General features: G+C 45.6%; 1 protein-coding gene across 1 annotated transcript in view; it reads left to right on the plus strand.

Annotated features, from left to right (window-relative positions):
* Positions 1-921: 921 nt before the first annotated feature.
* LOC147461143 (SET domain-containing protein) overlaps positions 922-16,742 on the plus strand; it is a 143,225-nt gene continuing 127,404 nt past the window's right edge. The window contains exons 1-2 of the mRNA XM_086508763.1: positions 922-1,099; positions 1,191-1,310. Coding sequence (XP_086364889.1) covers positions 1,034-1,099; positions 1,191-1,310 — 186 coding nt within the window. The 5' untranslated portion in view covers positions 922-1,033. The remainder of the gene's footprint in view (positions 1,100-1,190; positions 1,311-16,742) is intronic.

A 16,742-nucleotide genomic window follows, 5' to 3' on the forward strand; every position in this document is an offset into this window, starting at 1 on the left:
GCAAACCAGATGAGCCTGCAAGATCCGCTACAGATCGGCGAAGGGGACATCTAAACAAAGCAACACAACCCCAAGATACAAAGAAACACAGCACCAAGGTACGACCCAAATCCACCATGGACCAGCGAACGACGACCAGGAGACAACACCACGCAAACCCCAACATCGTACCCGCAAAGAAGAACAATAGAGCACAAGCGCGGCCCAGATCCGGCGGCCCATATCCGCCATAGATCGGCTAGCAGGACAACAAAACAGAGCACTACAAGACCGCACAGAGGCACGCCACGCACAATGTCGAAAAAGGTCCAGCAACGCCATAGACCGGCGAGTGGAACCACGTAACCTACACGCTACCCATCCTTCAACAAACACATGGCGAAAGCAGGACAGTAGAGCACAAGCGCGGCCTAGAACCGCCGCAGATCGACGAGTAAGACGACAAAACAGAGCAACACAAGACCGCACAGAGGCAGGCCATGCACATCACCGAAACAGGTCCAAGAAACGCCATAGACCGGCGGCTTGAACCACGTAACCTACACGCTACCCACTGCCACTCTCCAACACAAAGGCTTGCTAGGGTTTCATTAGTCCTATAGCCAATGAGAGCGTCCTCCACGGAGCTCAAGGAGTCTCCACTCCAATAGAGAGAAGAATGAAAGAGCTCCACTGATTATATGGTGTCTCACCCCCATGTAAGCCTTCCAGCTTGCAACAACTAGTCTTGACTAGACACCTAACCCTTCATCTCGAGAACCACTCAAAAGACACCCAATCCAGTGAACCCATCCTCTCAAGAACCACTCAAAAACATATAGACTATTTTTTTAAAAATTTTTATTTTTAAAATACATGTGACATTTTTCACTAAGAAAAAGGGAACACATCACTATGGTCTTAGCCCTTTGGGCAGGCCAAAAAATTATAGCAGGTGAGCTCTTAATTGTGCTAATATTCATAGTCCAAAGTGGTGGAGGTCGTATAAATTTTTAACTGCGGAGGTGGTGGCTGCCTCGCGTGAGAACACACAATGAACTGTTTTCATGTTCAGCTTCCGCCAGTAGCTCCTGATGATCCTTTCCTTCAACAAAAAAGAGTATGCACCTCTATTCCTTATTACTACTTCTTCTTCTCCTCCTCTTCTTTGTTCCGGGAAAGAAAAGAGGTGTGTTTATACCTTGATGCAGGACATCTTAGCTCAGAAGGCGCTCACTCTTCATTTCTTAGTGCCAGCAAATGAAAGCAGAGACTGTGAACTTCATCTGAATGCCATGCTTAAAGCTGCTAGAGTACTAAACTTAAATGAGGTACAATGAAGCTATTTTCCTTAGTAAGCCATTTCACATGCATAGAGGTCAGCAGGTTTATTTATCTTCTTGTAATTTCTCAAGGCTATGACTCATGTATTTGTAGATGACACTCCCATGCCCAAATCATTCAAATGTTTATGGTAAAGATTACTTCATTGTGGAGGTTTTTTGATTATTTCGATCAATTTTTCTGTATTTGATCAGTATTTGTACACTTTTATGAATTGTGCTTATGTTGATTGTACATTGTTATATTCTATACACATTCACTGGCAAGGATGACGTTAAAGGAGCTGTCTGAATTTGCGGTCAGTAACATTTGTGATGGAAATGATGGAGATACAGTCTTATGTGATAACTATCAGGATTTTTTGATTTGACCTCCCCCAAAGATAAATTTCTGCATCTTCTCCTTTGTATATCCTCACTGTTGTACCTCGACCCTCAAAGGGCCGAAGTTGCATATGGAAATGCATATGAATAGCTCCTCTTGTAATTAGAGGTGTATCCACATGAAGCGAGCCTCAAGGTCTGGTGCAACAATTTGTACTCTCCCCTGTAGCTCTTGTCTATATAGGGCAGCGGGGTGCCATTCCTCCGGAGCCTCAGGAAGTGTTATGTCGCGTTCACTTCCTTTGGAGTGAGTCCCACTGGTAGCCATGCACTTTGACAGTTCTATCTTGGGGCTCTCATGTGTCTCTGTGAGTAGTATGAGTGTCATGTGCGCACTTCACTTGCGCTACATGGAAATGCTTCTACTATAGTCTAGCATGAGTCATTAGCTTAGGACTGAGCCTGGCACCTTTGTGAGCCTCTAGCAGGTTGTGCATGCCCAGGCCAGTCAATAGGTTGCATACCCTCTCTTGCACAAAACAGTATTCAGCATGTAGGCCTTTTGACTGCGTGAACCACCTCTTACTTGGGTCACTTAATTAATAAGTGACTTCAGCAATGTAAATGAATCGTGGGGGGTTGCCTTTTGTCTACTCGACCCAGCATTTGGTGGATATAAAGAGCAGCCCATGGCCAGCGTTTCCAGCGGGAAGCAGAAAGAGGACAAGTCCAGCGTTTCCTCTCAATTTTCCTCAGCATTTTTCAGCCAGGTTGATCAGTGTTTTTAGTCAGGTTGATCAACATCATCAGCCAGAACAGCCAACGATCTCAGCCCCTTGGTCGCCAACAGTTTTCAGCCCTAGCCTCCTCGTGGTAGCAGTTCCCTTGCCATCGACACAGTTAGCAGTTCGGCATTCATCCATAGCAGACAGGATCCCTAACCTCTTTTGCATTCGCATCTGCATGTAGCATGCATCCACTTCCTTCGACAAGAAACCCTTGGAAATACCTCCGAGCACCCTCAACTTTCAGCTTCACCCGCAATGTTTTCACGACAAGACTATTCGAGTGGTCGTACTTGCTCGCAAGGTAGAGTCAGCAGGGAGGCTGGTATTCTGCGATAGTAGTAAGGCTACCTAGGTCCTAGCAACTCATATGGTAGGTGTTGACATCGCACCAAATCTACATCCGTAGTACCCACCCGTTTGGAGGAATCTTCATTGGTTATGCATCCACAGGCATCAGAAGCAGTCAATATCAGCAGTACAGAGATAGAAGTTCAGCAGTTGTGTCTCACCTTTAACAGGGGGGGATGTCACGTGCGCACTTCACTCAGTAGGTTGCATAACCTCTCTTGCACAAAACGGTATTCAGCATGTAGGCCTTTTGACCGCGTGAACCACTTCTTACTTGGGTCACTTAATTAATAAGTGACTTTAGCAATTCAAATGAATCGTGGGGACTGCCTTTTGTCTGCTCGACCCAGCATTTGGTGGATATAAAGGGCAGCCAGAAAGAGGACAAGTCCAGCGTTTCCTCTCAATTCTCCTCAGCGTTTTTTTAGCCAGGTTGATCAGCATCATCAACCAGAACAGCCAACGATCTCAGCCCCTCGGTCGCCAGCAGTTTTCAGCCCTAGCCTCGTCGTGGTAGCAGTTCCCTTGCCATCGACACAATTAGCAGTTTGGCATTCAGCCATAGCCTCGTTGTCGACGCCGTCATCGTCACCGTTGCCAACACAGTAACTAGTACCAGTACCCAGCATCAGTACCCATTAGCATCAACATCTCAACATTTAGTCATTGTATTAGCATTGTGCAAGAATAAAGAAAGTACTTGCTCTAGCAACAGAGCAAGGGGGCCCTTGAGTTGGGACCCAACATCCCTATGTCGTCTCTTTTCTCTTTCTTGTCTCTCTCTTTCTTTCCATTCAGTTCCGTTCCTTCAAGTGAAGTAAAGCGTCCCTTGTGTTTGTGCGGAGTACTTGATCCGAGCTAAATCCATAAACACTTCCGCTGCACCTGACAATAAGCCTCTCCCATCCATCACCTCATCCAATCTCCTTGGGTGTGTCCATAATGACCCATTGCAGTTCCACACCGCCATGTGTAGCTCTTTGTGTTGTGTCTCATAGGCCACAAGTCCCTATTTGACGGCCTTGCCAAGAGAGAGAAAGAGGAGGAACCCTGCGTGACTAGTAGGGCTTCCCCATGGTGCGTTTCGTGCAAGGAAACAGACAAAACTGGCCAATATATGCTAGGTCAAGGCGATTGTTTGGAAACGCACACAAAACCATAGGCTTCGGATTCCTTTTGGCAAACTTTTTTCGAAACAGCAAAAGTTTGCGAAACTTTTCCTCTAAGAGCCCCGCCACGCCAAGGGTCTGCAGTGTTTACAGTGCAAGAAGCCAAGGCACCATTAGCTGGCATTTAATAAACCTTTTCAGCCCCTTCAATGTACAACTGCCTGTGGTAAACTCGGGTCAGTGTTGATTGGATTCCCAGTGGGTAGATGTGCGACAGTTTCACCTGAAAAATGACCTCCTGGCCAAACTTATTAATAAATCATTTTTATGATTTATTTGTTGGGTTTGGTGGACAGTTTGCTCTACCTAAGCCATAAGAGGCAATCTTCTACCATAGCGCTAGTCTCAACATCGCAGATCAGCCAGTGTTTTTATTTTCAACCCATTCCGTTGTCGGAATGGGTCAAATCTGTAAGCGCTAGCCTACTCCAGATGCAGTCCGGTACTTCGGCAGCCCATTGAGTGAAACCGGCCTGTAGGGCGGTAGACTTTGGCTTTCACCCGATAACTTTACTTTAACTTTACGACACAAAGGAACTTCACGAATAAGCCTGTGACAGGAATTCAACACTTCAAGACAAACCACGGCCTGGCAGCTAGAGCACTACCAGGCAAACAACGACACCTTGTTGGCCTCAAAGATTGGCGTCCCTTTCGGTAATTCTTTATTCTTATTATACTTGAGAAAAACTTGTAAACTTCTACAAGCTGTCCCACTTTTATCGGGCTGAAATTCCTCTACTCTAACCCGATTTCGGCAGCATAACCATAGTAGAAGTCTCTACGGACAAAATCCCAAGTAAACATTGACTTTCCACGCACTTTAGAGCACTTTGCAAAACCTTGTGAGAAATTACAGCATGCTGAAATCTTTGTTTCTGGCTTCCAATTTGCGCCGAAAGACTTGTTCGGTGATTCCCTAGCTTCCCCGAAGCTCTTGGGACCTGTAGGCATCAAAACTGGCCAAAACTAAAAACCTGCAAAAAATTATAGCAAGCCGTAATTCTCTGTTTTGCGCATCGATATGCGTGCCAATCACTTTTCTGGGTAGCCCTCGAGCTCTCGCACCTGTAGGGTCACTTGCCTCTTGAATTAGACGAGATTCCTCGCGGGAAATCTCTCTAAACTGTCTTGTACAAGCACCCAAGGTCCTCCCCGAGGCTCCCCTGGCGATATCTTCAAGTTTAGGTGCGAAACCCTAAACCTGCAGGAAAACACAGCAGGCTGTAATTTTCTGTTTCGCATCATTTTGGGCGAAGCGAACACGTCTACGCGTGTCTCAGAGGCTCCGCACACAATGGGACAATTCCCTTTCAAATCGGACAAGTTTTCACGCGAGAAAACTCGCCATTTTCGCATTCCTTCGCGATAGAACTGTGCATCCCTGAAGATTAGCTAATTCATTTCCTGTACAGAAGGCTCTTGCCTTGGCAAACGCGCATAAAACCCCCAGAATTGTACATGGTCATTTGAGAAGCCCAACTAGAGGAGCATTACGAAATGTGCAAAGGGGAGAGAGAGATGCACGAGAACAAATTGTCGTGTTACATAGAGCAAGGGAGAAGGAAAGCTTTCCATTAAAGCTGTGAGCACCTGCACCCACTACTCACACACGCTGTAGCACAATTCTCAAGTCAAATCAGCCATCTCTCTTGAAATGGGCGCCCATGCTTCTGGTAGATGCATCTGGAGCCGTCATGTGTCCCTTATGCCTCTTTTGAGTTAATTTCCTAGTACCCACTGACTGATAAGTGTAGCGAGAGGCCTAAATGACTTTGAACTGAGCATAGACACCCTTTTACTGCTCGGATTCCAGTGCCGATTGGCTCGACCAACTCGTGGTCACAGGCCCTTCTCGATTGCAGGTGAAACTCTCGGCCGTCGGCCGTTTCACACTGGTCAAACAATGTCCTACTATTTGCAACTTTAAAAAGAGGGTCCCAAAATCAAACAAAAATTATCGGAAAGAAACCAACAACTCAAGTTAGCAATTGCCACGTTCTCATGACATGAGCCTCCCCTCCGCTATTCCCTTACCGGCATTGAGTGCTCCATTGCTTTCCATCATTGGCATTATCGAGATCAACATTTTCAGCCCTGCTTTATGCGAGAGATCAACTGCATTTTACATTTCAGATCCGCGTTTTTGCAGCCAGTTTTCAGCCCTTCATTCCTCTCACATCGGGAGCGCAATTCAGCTCCAGAGCTACCCCTTGGTAGCCATCCGCAATCCCACATCGAGAAGGAACCAAAGGTGCATTAAATCAGCCCCGGAGGTGCCTCGTCTTGAGGAGTTCTAAAGCAAATACCACATCTGCAACGGTGTGGGGGGCCCTTGAGAGGGTTGGTTGGGACCCCATCTGGTCACTCTCTTCTCTCTCTCTCTCTCTCTCTCCCTCTCTACACATCTCTACGTCTCTTTCTTATTCCCTCTCTTTAGGGAAAAGTAAAAGGAACCATCATTCAAGCTAAAAGGAATCACTAATGCAAGGAAAGAAAGGAAAGGATTTGTGGAAGTGTAAAACTAAATCTTCACCATTGCAATTCCATCGCACCTGACACTCTTCTCCACAAGTGCCTTGTTCTTGTATATGGCATTGCAGGTGTTCTAGATCGGAGTCGAGGTGTCCACCGGATTACGAACCAGTTATTGCTTTCATTGCATCGTCCGCTGCCACCTTTGACATGGTATGGGAGCGTTAGGTGACACGACCACCTTGGATGCTCAGATTTCGCTGATCCGGTGCCGTGTTGGACTTTGATTGAGAGCTTTCTCCAAGTTTGGGGCTGATTTGGGTATGTGGAGGCCTTGGATCCTTGTCTACGACTTCCCTATCCTTTACCCTGTTTACCCCAACCTCTCTTCACCGAGGGGAACCTGATGGAGGTTGTCGGATGTGTAGCATTGCTCGATTGCTTTGGTATGCTCAGATGGAGTTATGTTGCCGTGCCTTCCTGCAAGTGGAGCAAGCATGCGATTGTTGGATCCGGAGGGGGAGCTATTCATTTTGAGCTTCTTCTCCGAAGAGAAGTGTTTGGTCAACAGTAGGATCTTCTTTAACACCTTTGGAGTAGGCTTCTATGGCTTTGTTTTCTTCAAGGAGATGGTGGCATATTTGCTGTGCCTTTTGCAAATGCATGTCTTTCTTGGAATTGTTGACGGATCTACCTATCCGATGGGTAGCAGGTTGATGAGTCAGTTGCACTTTTGTACCAGATTGTGGATTATGGATGACACATGGGGATCTCTTTCCTTTCAAAAGCAAAGGATGTTTCTTGTTTTTATTCTTTTCCATCCAAGGATGGAAGTTCTAGTTTCGGCTTCAGTTGACTCTTGTTCATCCGGTATACAATAGTTCAGGTGCATGTCCCAGTGCATGTATTGGAGTTTGCTTTGATAGGCAGATGGGGATAATTTTATCTTCATAACCACTTCTTGTTTGATCATCCGACTTCCTTGGATGAGGTTTAGAGGTGGAGCATGTGGTGCCAGATGCTCAGCCGACAATGACAACATTTCGAGGAGTTTTTGTTGGAGTGTGGACTTCTCCTATCTCCATGTTCTCTCCTTCCCCGGTGGTAGTCTGGCCCTACAAATTTGGTCATTCCTTTGCCCTTTTGTAAGCTTGTCAGTACCAATTGTGGGACAAGTTTACGATCTCTTGTGAGCTTGTCAGCACCAATTGTTGGACAGGTTTGCAACCTCTTATGGGCGGTTTTCTTGATGTTCGACAACATATTTGTCGAGATCCTTTGGATGGCAGGTTTGCACGCAGTGTCGAAAGTTAGTGGGGATATCTAGTGCCCACTTCTGTAATCGACAGCATTTGGATGCTTCTTCCATTCATCTAGTCCTTCGGGTGCAGATCTGGCTACGGTTGGCAAGTGTAGCAGATTCTTTCCACGTGGTTTTTTTGCCCAAGTTTCTGGCATGTTATAGATCAACCCTAGTACTCTTCACGGGCTTGTTCCCCTAGGCGGTTCCTTACTCTTCCTTTGAGTGGTGATGTTATGTTCTGTATTGGATATTGATTACATAGTTTAGTCGTGGGTAGCTTCTCTTCAACACAAATTGAAATGACAATTTTGTTGAAGATTTTAAGGAAGCAAGTTGCAACAGTGGGAGTATATGTGCCCTTCCGAGTATATGTGCTCTTTCGAGTCTGTATGCAATTTGGCATATTGTATTGGATTGTACCTGTCACGTGACACATCCAACCTTATGTGTCCGTGGACAAGCTACAGCACGACAAGGGTTCAGTCAGTCCAGTCAGTCTAGAATAGGAAGTGATCTGGCACTTTTGTGAGTCTGTTCGCAGACCATGCATGTCCAGACACTTAGTGTAGATGCATATCCTTTGGTTGCACACAGCATGATCATAAGCATTCCCATTAGAATCCATCAGAATCCTTCAGGGGAATTTTCAAGTGCATTTAGCCTATTTTCCCTATTTTTGACATTTTTCACTTAAGTGACTTTTGTTGGAAAATAGGTAGGGCAAATTGAGTAAGTTTGTATATAAGCAAACCTAGACTACCACTAATGGGCAGAAGAGGCAGCAGGAGCTCCATCGCTCAACAGGCAACTTCTCAGCAAGAACCCCCTTGGTGGTTTTCCCTTCAAGCAGCCCATGCTAGCGTTTTCCATCAACATCAGCACTAGCGTTTTTCAGCAGGCATCATCGCCATAGGACGTCAGCCACTGGCGTTTTTCATCAAGGTACTCACCACATACCCCAGCATTAGCGTTTACCAGAATCCCAATATCGCCCCCTTTTCTGCTAGCGTTTTTCAGCATTGCCTCATAGGAGAAATTCAGCGTTTTTGACAGTCCCAAGCAGCGTTTTCGGCAGCCGAAATCAGCCCCCAAATCAGCGTTTTGATTTTCAGCAGATTTCAGCCTTGAGCGTTTTTGGACAGCAGATAAAGAGTAGCAGATTTCAGCCATAGCGTCGGTCTCGTCATCCCCGTCGTCGACATCGATCTAGCCTAGACTTGCATCAGTCACATGCATTCAGTTTGTACCAGTTTGTGCAATCAATAGTAGACCACTCTCGCCGACGAGAGTGGGGCCCTCGGAGGAGGGTTTTACAACGTCTCTGGTGTCATATTCTCTTCTCTCTCTATCTCTTAGTCTCATGCACTTTCACGCACAGTGTCCGTCTACTTGATTGTGATCATTGCACTCTCATTAAGAACGGAAGGCTCTCCCTTCCATAAGAACAAAAAGGAACCTTGAGCACAGTTCGGAGCACTCATCTTGAGCAAAGTTCAAACATTCATTCCGCTGCACCTTACAGTACCTACAGGTTTGATTTTGGCAAATGCAGAGAAGTGGCGGGACATTTGGTTTGATCTCAGGGAGTTTGCTTGAGTAGCTAGGTTCTTTCTGGACACTGACAGCTTCTTTGGCAAACATGATCCTCAAGTGATGACCTTTCAAGTCTTCCTATTGTTAGCAGTCCAAGTTTACCAATGGTGTGATTCTCTTTGAGTCTCGAGTTCAATGAGATTCAGGTTTTGTTATTTAGTTACAAAGGAAGGAATTTTACTCCCAAGTCGTCTCAGATTTCTTTTTGGTGGTACTTATTCTCTTTTCCTAGGGTCGAGTGGGAAGGGGGCTTTCTATCTTGGGGGGAGTATAAAGCTCTGGAACTTTTAGTGGCAGTGTTTACTCTGTTCCGACGTGGGGTTGAGTTAGTTGTTACCTTAGAGCATACTTTTGAGGATAGCAACTAATTTAAATTGCGTGGACATGCACGTTCTACGTATAGGCTCACAAGGGTGCCAAAACACTTTCTAGGCTGACCTAAACCCTAAGAGTGGGAGTTACATCTTGTCCACATGCACATAGGGTTAGATCTGCACGTGACATCAAAACGGTTAAGAAATGAGTTTTTCTTTTTAATTTATTAAAAAAATACTTAAACAAGAAGCGTAGAAAGATAAGTCAATTATCATATTCTACAGAACTTCATAATTTATATGACAAAAACTCAAAACCTTCAACCGAACCCAATGACCACTTTGAACTTTGAAGGTCTGCAATTTTATTTGGAGATTTTTTTTTCACTCAAGAAACTCCGTTTCTTCCGGTCCGAAACTCCCAAGAAACTCTGTACTATTTCTTGGGGTGCCATTTCGTGTCACTATCAATGTACAGGGATATGCTCCAATCACCTTTTTTAAGTATTCTGTCAGGATAGGTCGCACATTACTTGTGTGAAAGCAGTCTCTCTCGGATGCTGAAACCGGCCCAGAGGGCGGTATGCGTTGGCTTTCACCCGAAATTCTTTACTTTAGACACACACACAGAGCACTTTGCAAAGGAAACCTGCGACGGGAATTAACACTTAAGCGCACACACGGCTCGGAAGCTAGAATGCCCCGAGCAGACGCCGATAACTTGTAGGCCCCAAAATTGGCACCCCTTTCGGTATTTCTTTATACTTTGAGAGGATAAATTTACAAAGTAGAGTCCTGGGAATCCTTTGTCTATATCCAACTAGATACCACTTGATTTGGCCAAATTTCGGCAGCATAACAACCCCAAAACTTGCGCGAAACCAATTCCCCTGCTGGAACTCACTTCCACTGGCATAAACTCTCTGATTCCTGCCCAAAAACAATAAATTCAGCACGCTGTATTTACTGGTTTTTGCCCTGTTTTCAGCCCCAAACAGTCTCCTAACTGTCCTCTGCCAGTGGGGCACTATTCCCAATGGTTCTGGCGTCCTCATGGCTGAAAAACAGTCAATTTACAGCGCATACACAACGTTGAAAACGCACTTGTACGGTGAGGTTATGACCCTCACCGGTGCCTGCTTTGGAGTAGCAGTTAGCTACCCCTGTTCCTGCTCAAGGAGGCTCTTGCCTCAGCACAAAAGCATGAAACCACACAGCTGTACATCAGTCAAATGAAGAGCCTATGGGGCATCACATAACTGCACGTAGGGGAGAGAGAGAGCAGTGTGTAGTGTGCAGGTCATCACTCCTAGCACCACACTGTACATAGAGAGGAAAGCAAGCACTCCATAGCTCTTAGCATGTGACAGATTCTCAATGAAGCATCCTCCCAGCATAAATCGAGCGCCCCCTCTTCTGCCCTCAAGCTGTAATGCATTTGTGAACAAATAGATGCAAAAAGGTGAAGATTTCCATGGCTGCCAAAACCTGCGTATCGCTGAAAATGCAGCAAAACCGCCCTGTAAATACGCATCTGATGCCTTCCAATGCTGAAAATGAGCTCCTTGGTCCTAGGTAAAGTCATGGGAAGCTCAAAAATGGAGAGAAATGGTTGAAAAGCAGAGTTATCAGCCTCCAAAACTGCTCCAAAAAGTCAGTTACAAGTTCTGTTCTCCTAGACTTGGTAAATTGACCAAAAAGTGCCACTTGGCACTCATACATGCAATTTCCCTGCATTGGGCTTCCTGCTTAAAAATCTCTCAATTGGTGCATCAGTTGACTTTGCAGCAAAGTAATAAAATGTTCCCCTGATCATACCAAAGGTAATGACGCGAACACATTTCACGGCCCAAAATCGCAGTTCCCTAATTTTTAGGAGATGCTTCCGTTGGGCTCCTGCTGGTCATTTGACCATCTATCTTCATTGGGACCGCATCCAAAAGTGCAATGTGGCCCAACTGTTGAATACTTTCTGTTGATCCCACCTTGACTTTATGCCTTTATTGAGTTCACTTCCTAGTATCCACCAACTTGCTAAGTGCGACGGGGGGATGTACATGATCTTGAATTGAGCCTAGACATCCTTTTACTTTACGAGTTCCAGTGCCGACCAACTTCCCGTTTGCGGGTGAAACTACCCTTCACATTGGCCATACATTGTGCGACCATTTGCAACTTCAAAAAGAGGGTCTCAAAAATAAAACAAAAATCATTGGAAGAAACCAACAACTAAGATTAGCAGTTGCCACGTCCTCGTGACATAACAGCATGTCCTCATGACATACCCCCCTCTTGAAATCGCAAATGTCCTTGATTGCATACCATAAATGCATGCCACTGATGATCTTGTGTTGTTAGCACTCTTTTATCATCGCATGTATCCGCAAGAAAGGTCGTAACACATAGATACAAATGACTTAATGAGGCCTTCATACTTTTGTCATTTCCATCCATTACACTGAATTCATATATACATTTGATGTGCTAGCCATAGTAACAAGGGACGCCCTTTTTCGGGCTTCCCGTCCCCACTTTTCCGTCCCCACTTGCCGTCCCGCCCTCTTTTTTACACTAAAAATCCATTTGAGCCCCGTCCCCCGTTCCCCGTCCTGGAATGCGTCCCTTGTGACTATGATGCTAGCTCTATCATTACCCCTCCTTTGCACACATTGGGTTGGGGCATAAGTAGGCTGTAACCCAAAGGTCTCAAGGTAAAGCTGCAATACATTTGGCGACTCTCATAGTTCATGCTCTTCCATCCACTTCGCATCCATAGGTGACTAGTTCTTGAACTTCACCACATAGCGTCTTGCAACCTGTTCCGTAACTTTTTACCTGTGCAAGAGGCTCTTGCCTCTGCAAACGAGCATAATTCACAACACTGACGTACCACCCACGACCAAGCAAGCTCAAATTTCAAGATGATTTACCAATGCGTCATAGAATCCAAGCAATTGCCTCAGAGAATCGGCAAGCAGCGTGTCACCTGGCAGACCCACGTCACTCCTGCAGGAGATCTAGTGGCCAATCTACCACCGTGAGACCTCTCCCTATCTCATCTTACTTGCAAAAAATCAGCCCTAATTTGACCGCTTTTTAGCGGGGCGTACATGTGGAATTTCCTGTCTGTCCTGTGAAGAGGAACCCTCTTCCATAATGCCCTTCCCTTTGTTGGTCATAGTGTAATCCCGCGTTCCTGTACTCTGTGTCTTTATCCAAAACAATCCAGGCTCACTCTTTAAGGAAAAAGTGATTGATATCCCGGCAATGGAACCTTGAAACCAGCCCGTGGTGGGGCGGTAGGCGTTGGCTTTCACCCGGAATTCTTTACTTTAAACACACACATAGAGCACTTTGCAAAGGAAACCTGCGACGGGAATTAACACTTAGGCGCACACACGGCTCGAAAGCTAGAATGCCCCGAGCAGACGCCGACAACCTGTAGGCCCCAAAATTGGCGCCCCTTTCGGTATTTCTTTATACTTTGAGAGGGTAAATTTACAAAGTAAAGTCTTGGGAATCCTTTGTCTATATCCAACTAGATACCACTTGATTTGGCCAAATTTTGGCAGCATAACAATCCCAAAACTTGCGCGAAACCAATTCCCCTGTTGCAACTCACTTCCACTGGCATAAACTCTCTGATTCCTGCCCAAAAACAGTAAATTCAGCACGCTGTATTTACTGGTTTTTGCCCTGTTTTCAGCCCCAAACAGTCCCCTAACTATCTTGTGCCAGTGGGGCACTATTCCCAATGGTTCTGGCGTCTGTATGCCTGTAAAACAGTCAATTTACAGCGCATACACAACGCTGAAAACGCACCTGTACGGTGAGGTTATGATCCTCACCGGTGCCTGCTTTGAAGTAGCAGCTAGCTACCCCTGTTCGTGCTCAAGGAGGCTCTTGCCTCAGCACAAAAGCATGAAACCACACAGCTGTACATCAGTCAAATGAAGAGCCTATGGGGCATCACATAACTGCACGTAGGGGAGAGAGAGAGCAGTGTGTAGTGTGCAGGTCATCACTCCTAGCACCACACTGTACATAGAGAGGAAAGCAAGCACTCCATAGCTCTTAAATTGTGACAGGTTCTCAATGAAGCATCCCCCAGCATAACTCGAGCGCCTCCTCTTTTGCCCTTAACCTGTAATGCATCTGTGAACAAATAGATGAAAAAGGGAAAGATTTCCATGGCTGCCAAAACCTGCGTATCGCTGAAAATGTAGCAAAACAGCCCTATAAACACGCATTTGATGCCTTCCAATGCTGAAAATGAGCTCCTTGGTCCTAGGTAAAGTCATGGGAAGCTCAAAAATGGAGAGAAATGGCTGAAAATCACAGTTATCGGTCTCCAAAACTGCTCCAAAAAGTTAGCTACGAGTTCTGTTCTCCCAAACTTGGTAAATTGACCAAAAAGTGCCACTTGGCACTCATATATGCAATTTCCCTGCATTGGGCTTCCTGCTTAAAAATCTCTCAATTGGTGCATCAGTTGACTTTGCAGCAAAGTAAAAAAATGTTCCCCTGATCATACCGAAGGTAATGAGGCGAACACATTTCACGGCCCAAAATAGCAGTTTCCTAATTTATAGGAGATGCTTCTGTTGGGCTGCTGCTGGTCATTTGACCATCTATCCTCATTGGGACCGCATCCAAAAGTGCAATGTGGCCCAACTGTTGGATACTTTCTGTTGGTGATACCACCTTGAATTTGTGCCTTTATTGAGTTCACTTCCTAGTATCCACCAACTTGCTAAGTGCGACGGGGGGACCTACATGATCTTGAATTGAGCCTAGACATCCTTTTACTTTACGAGTTCCAGTGCCGACCAACTTCCTCTTTGCGGGTGAAACTACCCTTCACATTGGCCATACAATGTCTGACCATTTGCAACTTCAATAAGAGGGTCTCAAAAATAAAACAAAAATCATTGGAAAGAAACCAACAACAAAGGTTAGCAGTTGCCACGTCCTCGGGACATAACAATTGCCACGTCCTCATGACCGATGCCCAAACGATAGAGAGTGGTTACATGCAGGTTTATCACATGCTTTTATAGACTGGTTTTGGCCTGCTTTGTGGGCTGTGAGAGTGGCAGGGAGGGATTTCTTACTTCCATTGGCAGTTTGCTCATGGTGTTCTTCAAGCTGCTCTTGATGTGCTCGGGTAGGCTTTGATCCTCTATGTATATGCTGTATAGGATGGGCACATCACTTCTTGGTTGGACAGCTCTTGCGTTATTTCTTTTTAGAGTAGGTTTCCGTTTGGATTTCTTACGTGGGGAGCAGTTTCGTGGTCGATGCATTGTAAGGTGCAGTGGAATGAATGTTGAACTTTGCTCAAGATGAGTGCTCCGAATTGTGCTCAAGGTTCCTTTTTTCTTAGGGAAGGGAGAGCCTTCCGTGCTTTAGTGAGAGAGTGCAAGTGATCACAAACAAAGTGAATAAACACTGTGCGTGAAGGTGCTGAGACTGAGAGATAGAGAGAGGAGAATACGACACCGGGGAGTTGTCAAACCCTCCTCCAAGGTCCCCACTCTCGATGGCGAGAGTGGTCTACTATTGATTGCACAATCTGGTACAAGATGCTGATGTAAATCTATATAGTGCTATGTCGAGGCCGACGGTGGTACCGACGATGACGAGACTATGGCTGAAAACTGAATACTGTGGAATGGTTCTTGTCGCAACGAGTTGGGGCTGATCTGTGTGCTCAGTGCCTTGCCGAAGACGCTTGCGACGCTATCTCTGCTGTCCTACAACGCTGAAGTGCTGTCCTTCCAAAAACGCTGGCCTAGTGCTTGTAAAAACGCTGGTCTGCTGGTCATGTAAACGCTGATTTGCTGACTGTATTGCTTAGGAAAAACACTGACCTTGATGCTGTTTTGTCGTTGAATTCCTGCTGCAAAACGTTGGCCTGATGGGGTTGAAACGCTGCTGTAAATGGTATCTATGGCTGCTGCAAAAACGCTAAGTGTAGGGCTGAATCTGCAAGCGATACTGAGTGGCTGATGGCGATGGAGTTCTACTGATTTCGAGAACGCTGAAGTGTTGAAGAAACGCCAGGCTTCCAATGTTGAAAACGCTAGTGTCCTTGGGATAGTCTTGCTTGAGAAGGTGCCTGTTGAGCAATGCTTTTGCTGCCTCTTCTGCCAGAAAGTGCTAGCTTTGGTTTGCTTATATATTTCAGTAGCAAAATTGCCCGACCTAGTTCCCAACAAAAGTCACTTAATAAATAAGTAAAAAATGTAAAAAATAGGGAAAATAGGTTTTAATGCACTGGAAAATTCCCCTGATGGATTCTGATGGGAATGCTGATGATCATGCTATGTGCAACCGGAGGATATGCATCTACTCTATGTGTCTGGTCATGCACGGTCTGCGAACAGACTCACAAAAGTGCCAGATCACTTCCTATTCTAGACTGACTTGGCTGAACTAAACCCTGGTTATGCTGTAGCTTGTCCACGGACACATAGGGTTGGATGTGTCAGGTGACATCCCCTCTTTTCAAAGTGAGGTACTGGGACCGAACCGTATGGCGTGGAGGGAGATCGCCAACAGGGTCTGGAATCCTGGGAAGGACTCTTCACCGGCCCGCTCTGATGCGTGGGTCGTATGATAATTGAACTTCATAAAGGTCCGCAACGCTTGCTTCTTTGGGCCGCGCCGAAAGCGACACAAAGGCTTGTGTAGCTCCTTCAATGCTTCAACTTTGTATATGGACATAGGTCCACCTTCTTCAAGAATCTCCAAGGCTGAAAATTCCTGAAACCACTTCCAACACAAAAACATGAACATACCTATTCCATGTAAAGTGAGTGGAAAAACTCTTGTCTTTTTTAAAGACTGTGCATGCAATGTAGATGAACAAAGAGACGGAGTGCCAAACCATTCACCACACACACGCAAACAATGAGATCGAATCTTTCTCTTTTGATCTAAATCAATCAACTATGGCAATTCACAACGCAAATGCCCATGCTTGGTGCTCATACTTTCTTGTGCTCTTGCTACCAATGTGTCATGCCAAGGAAGAGACATGGAATGTGACTTCCTTGAATGCAAACAATTCATCTTTTCTTGAAAAATTCGCATACATCCGT

The sequence above is a fragment of the Adiantum capillus-veneris genome, chromosome 3 (assembly GCF_014529385.1).
Source record: "Adiantum capillus-veneris isolate H3 chromosome 3, ASM1452938v2, whole genome shotgun sequence".
Classification (NCBI taxonomy): domain Eukaryota; kingdom Viridiplantae; phylum Streptophyta; class Polypodiopsida; order Polypodiales; family Pteridaceae; genus Adiantum; species Adiantum capillus-veneris.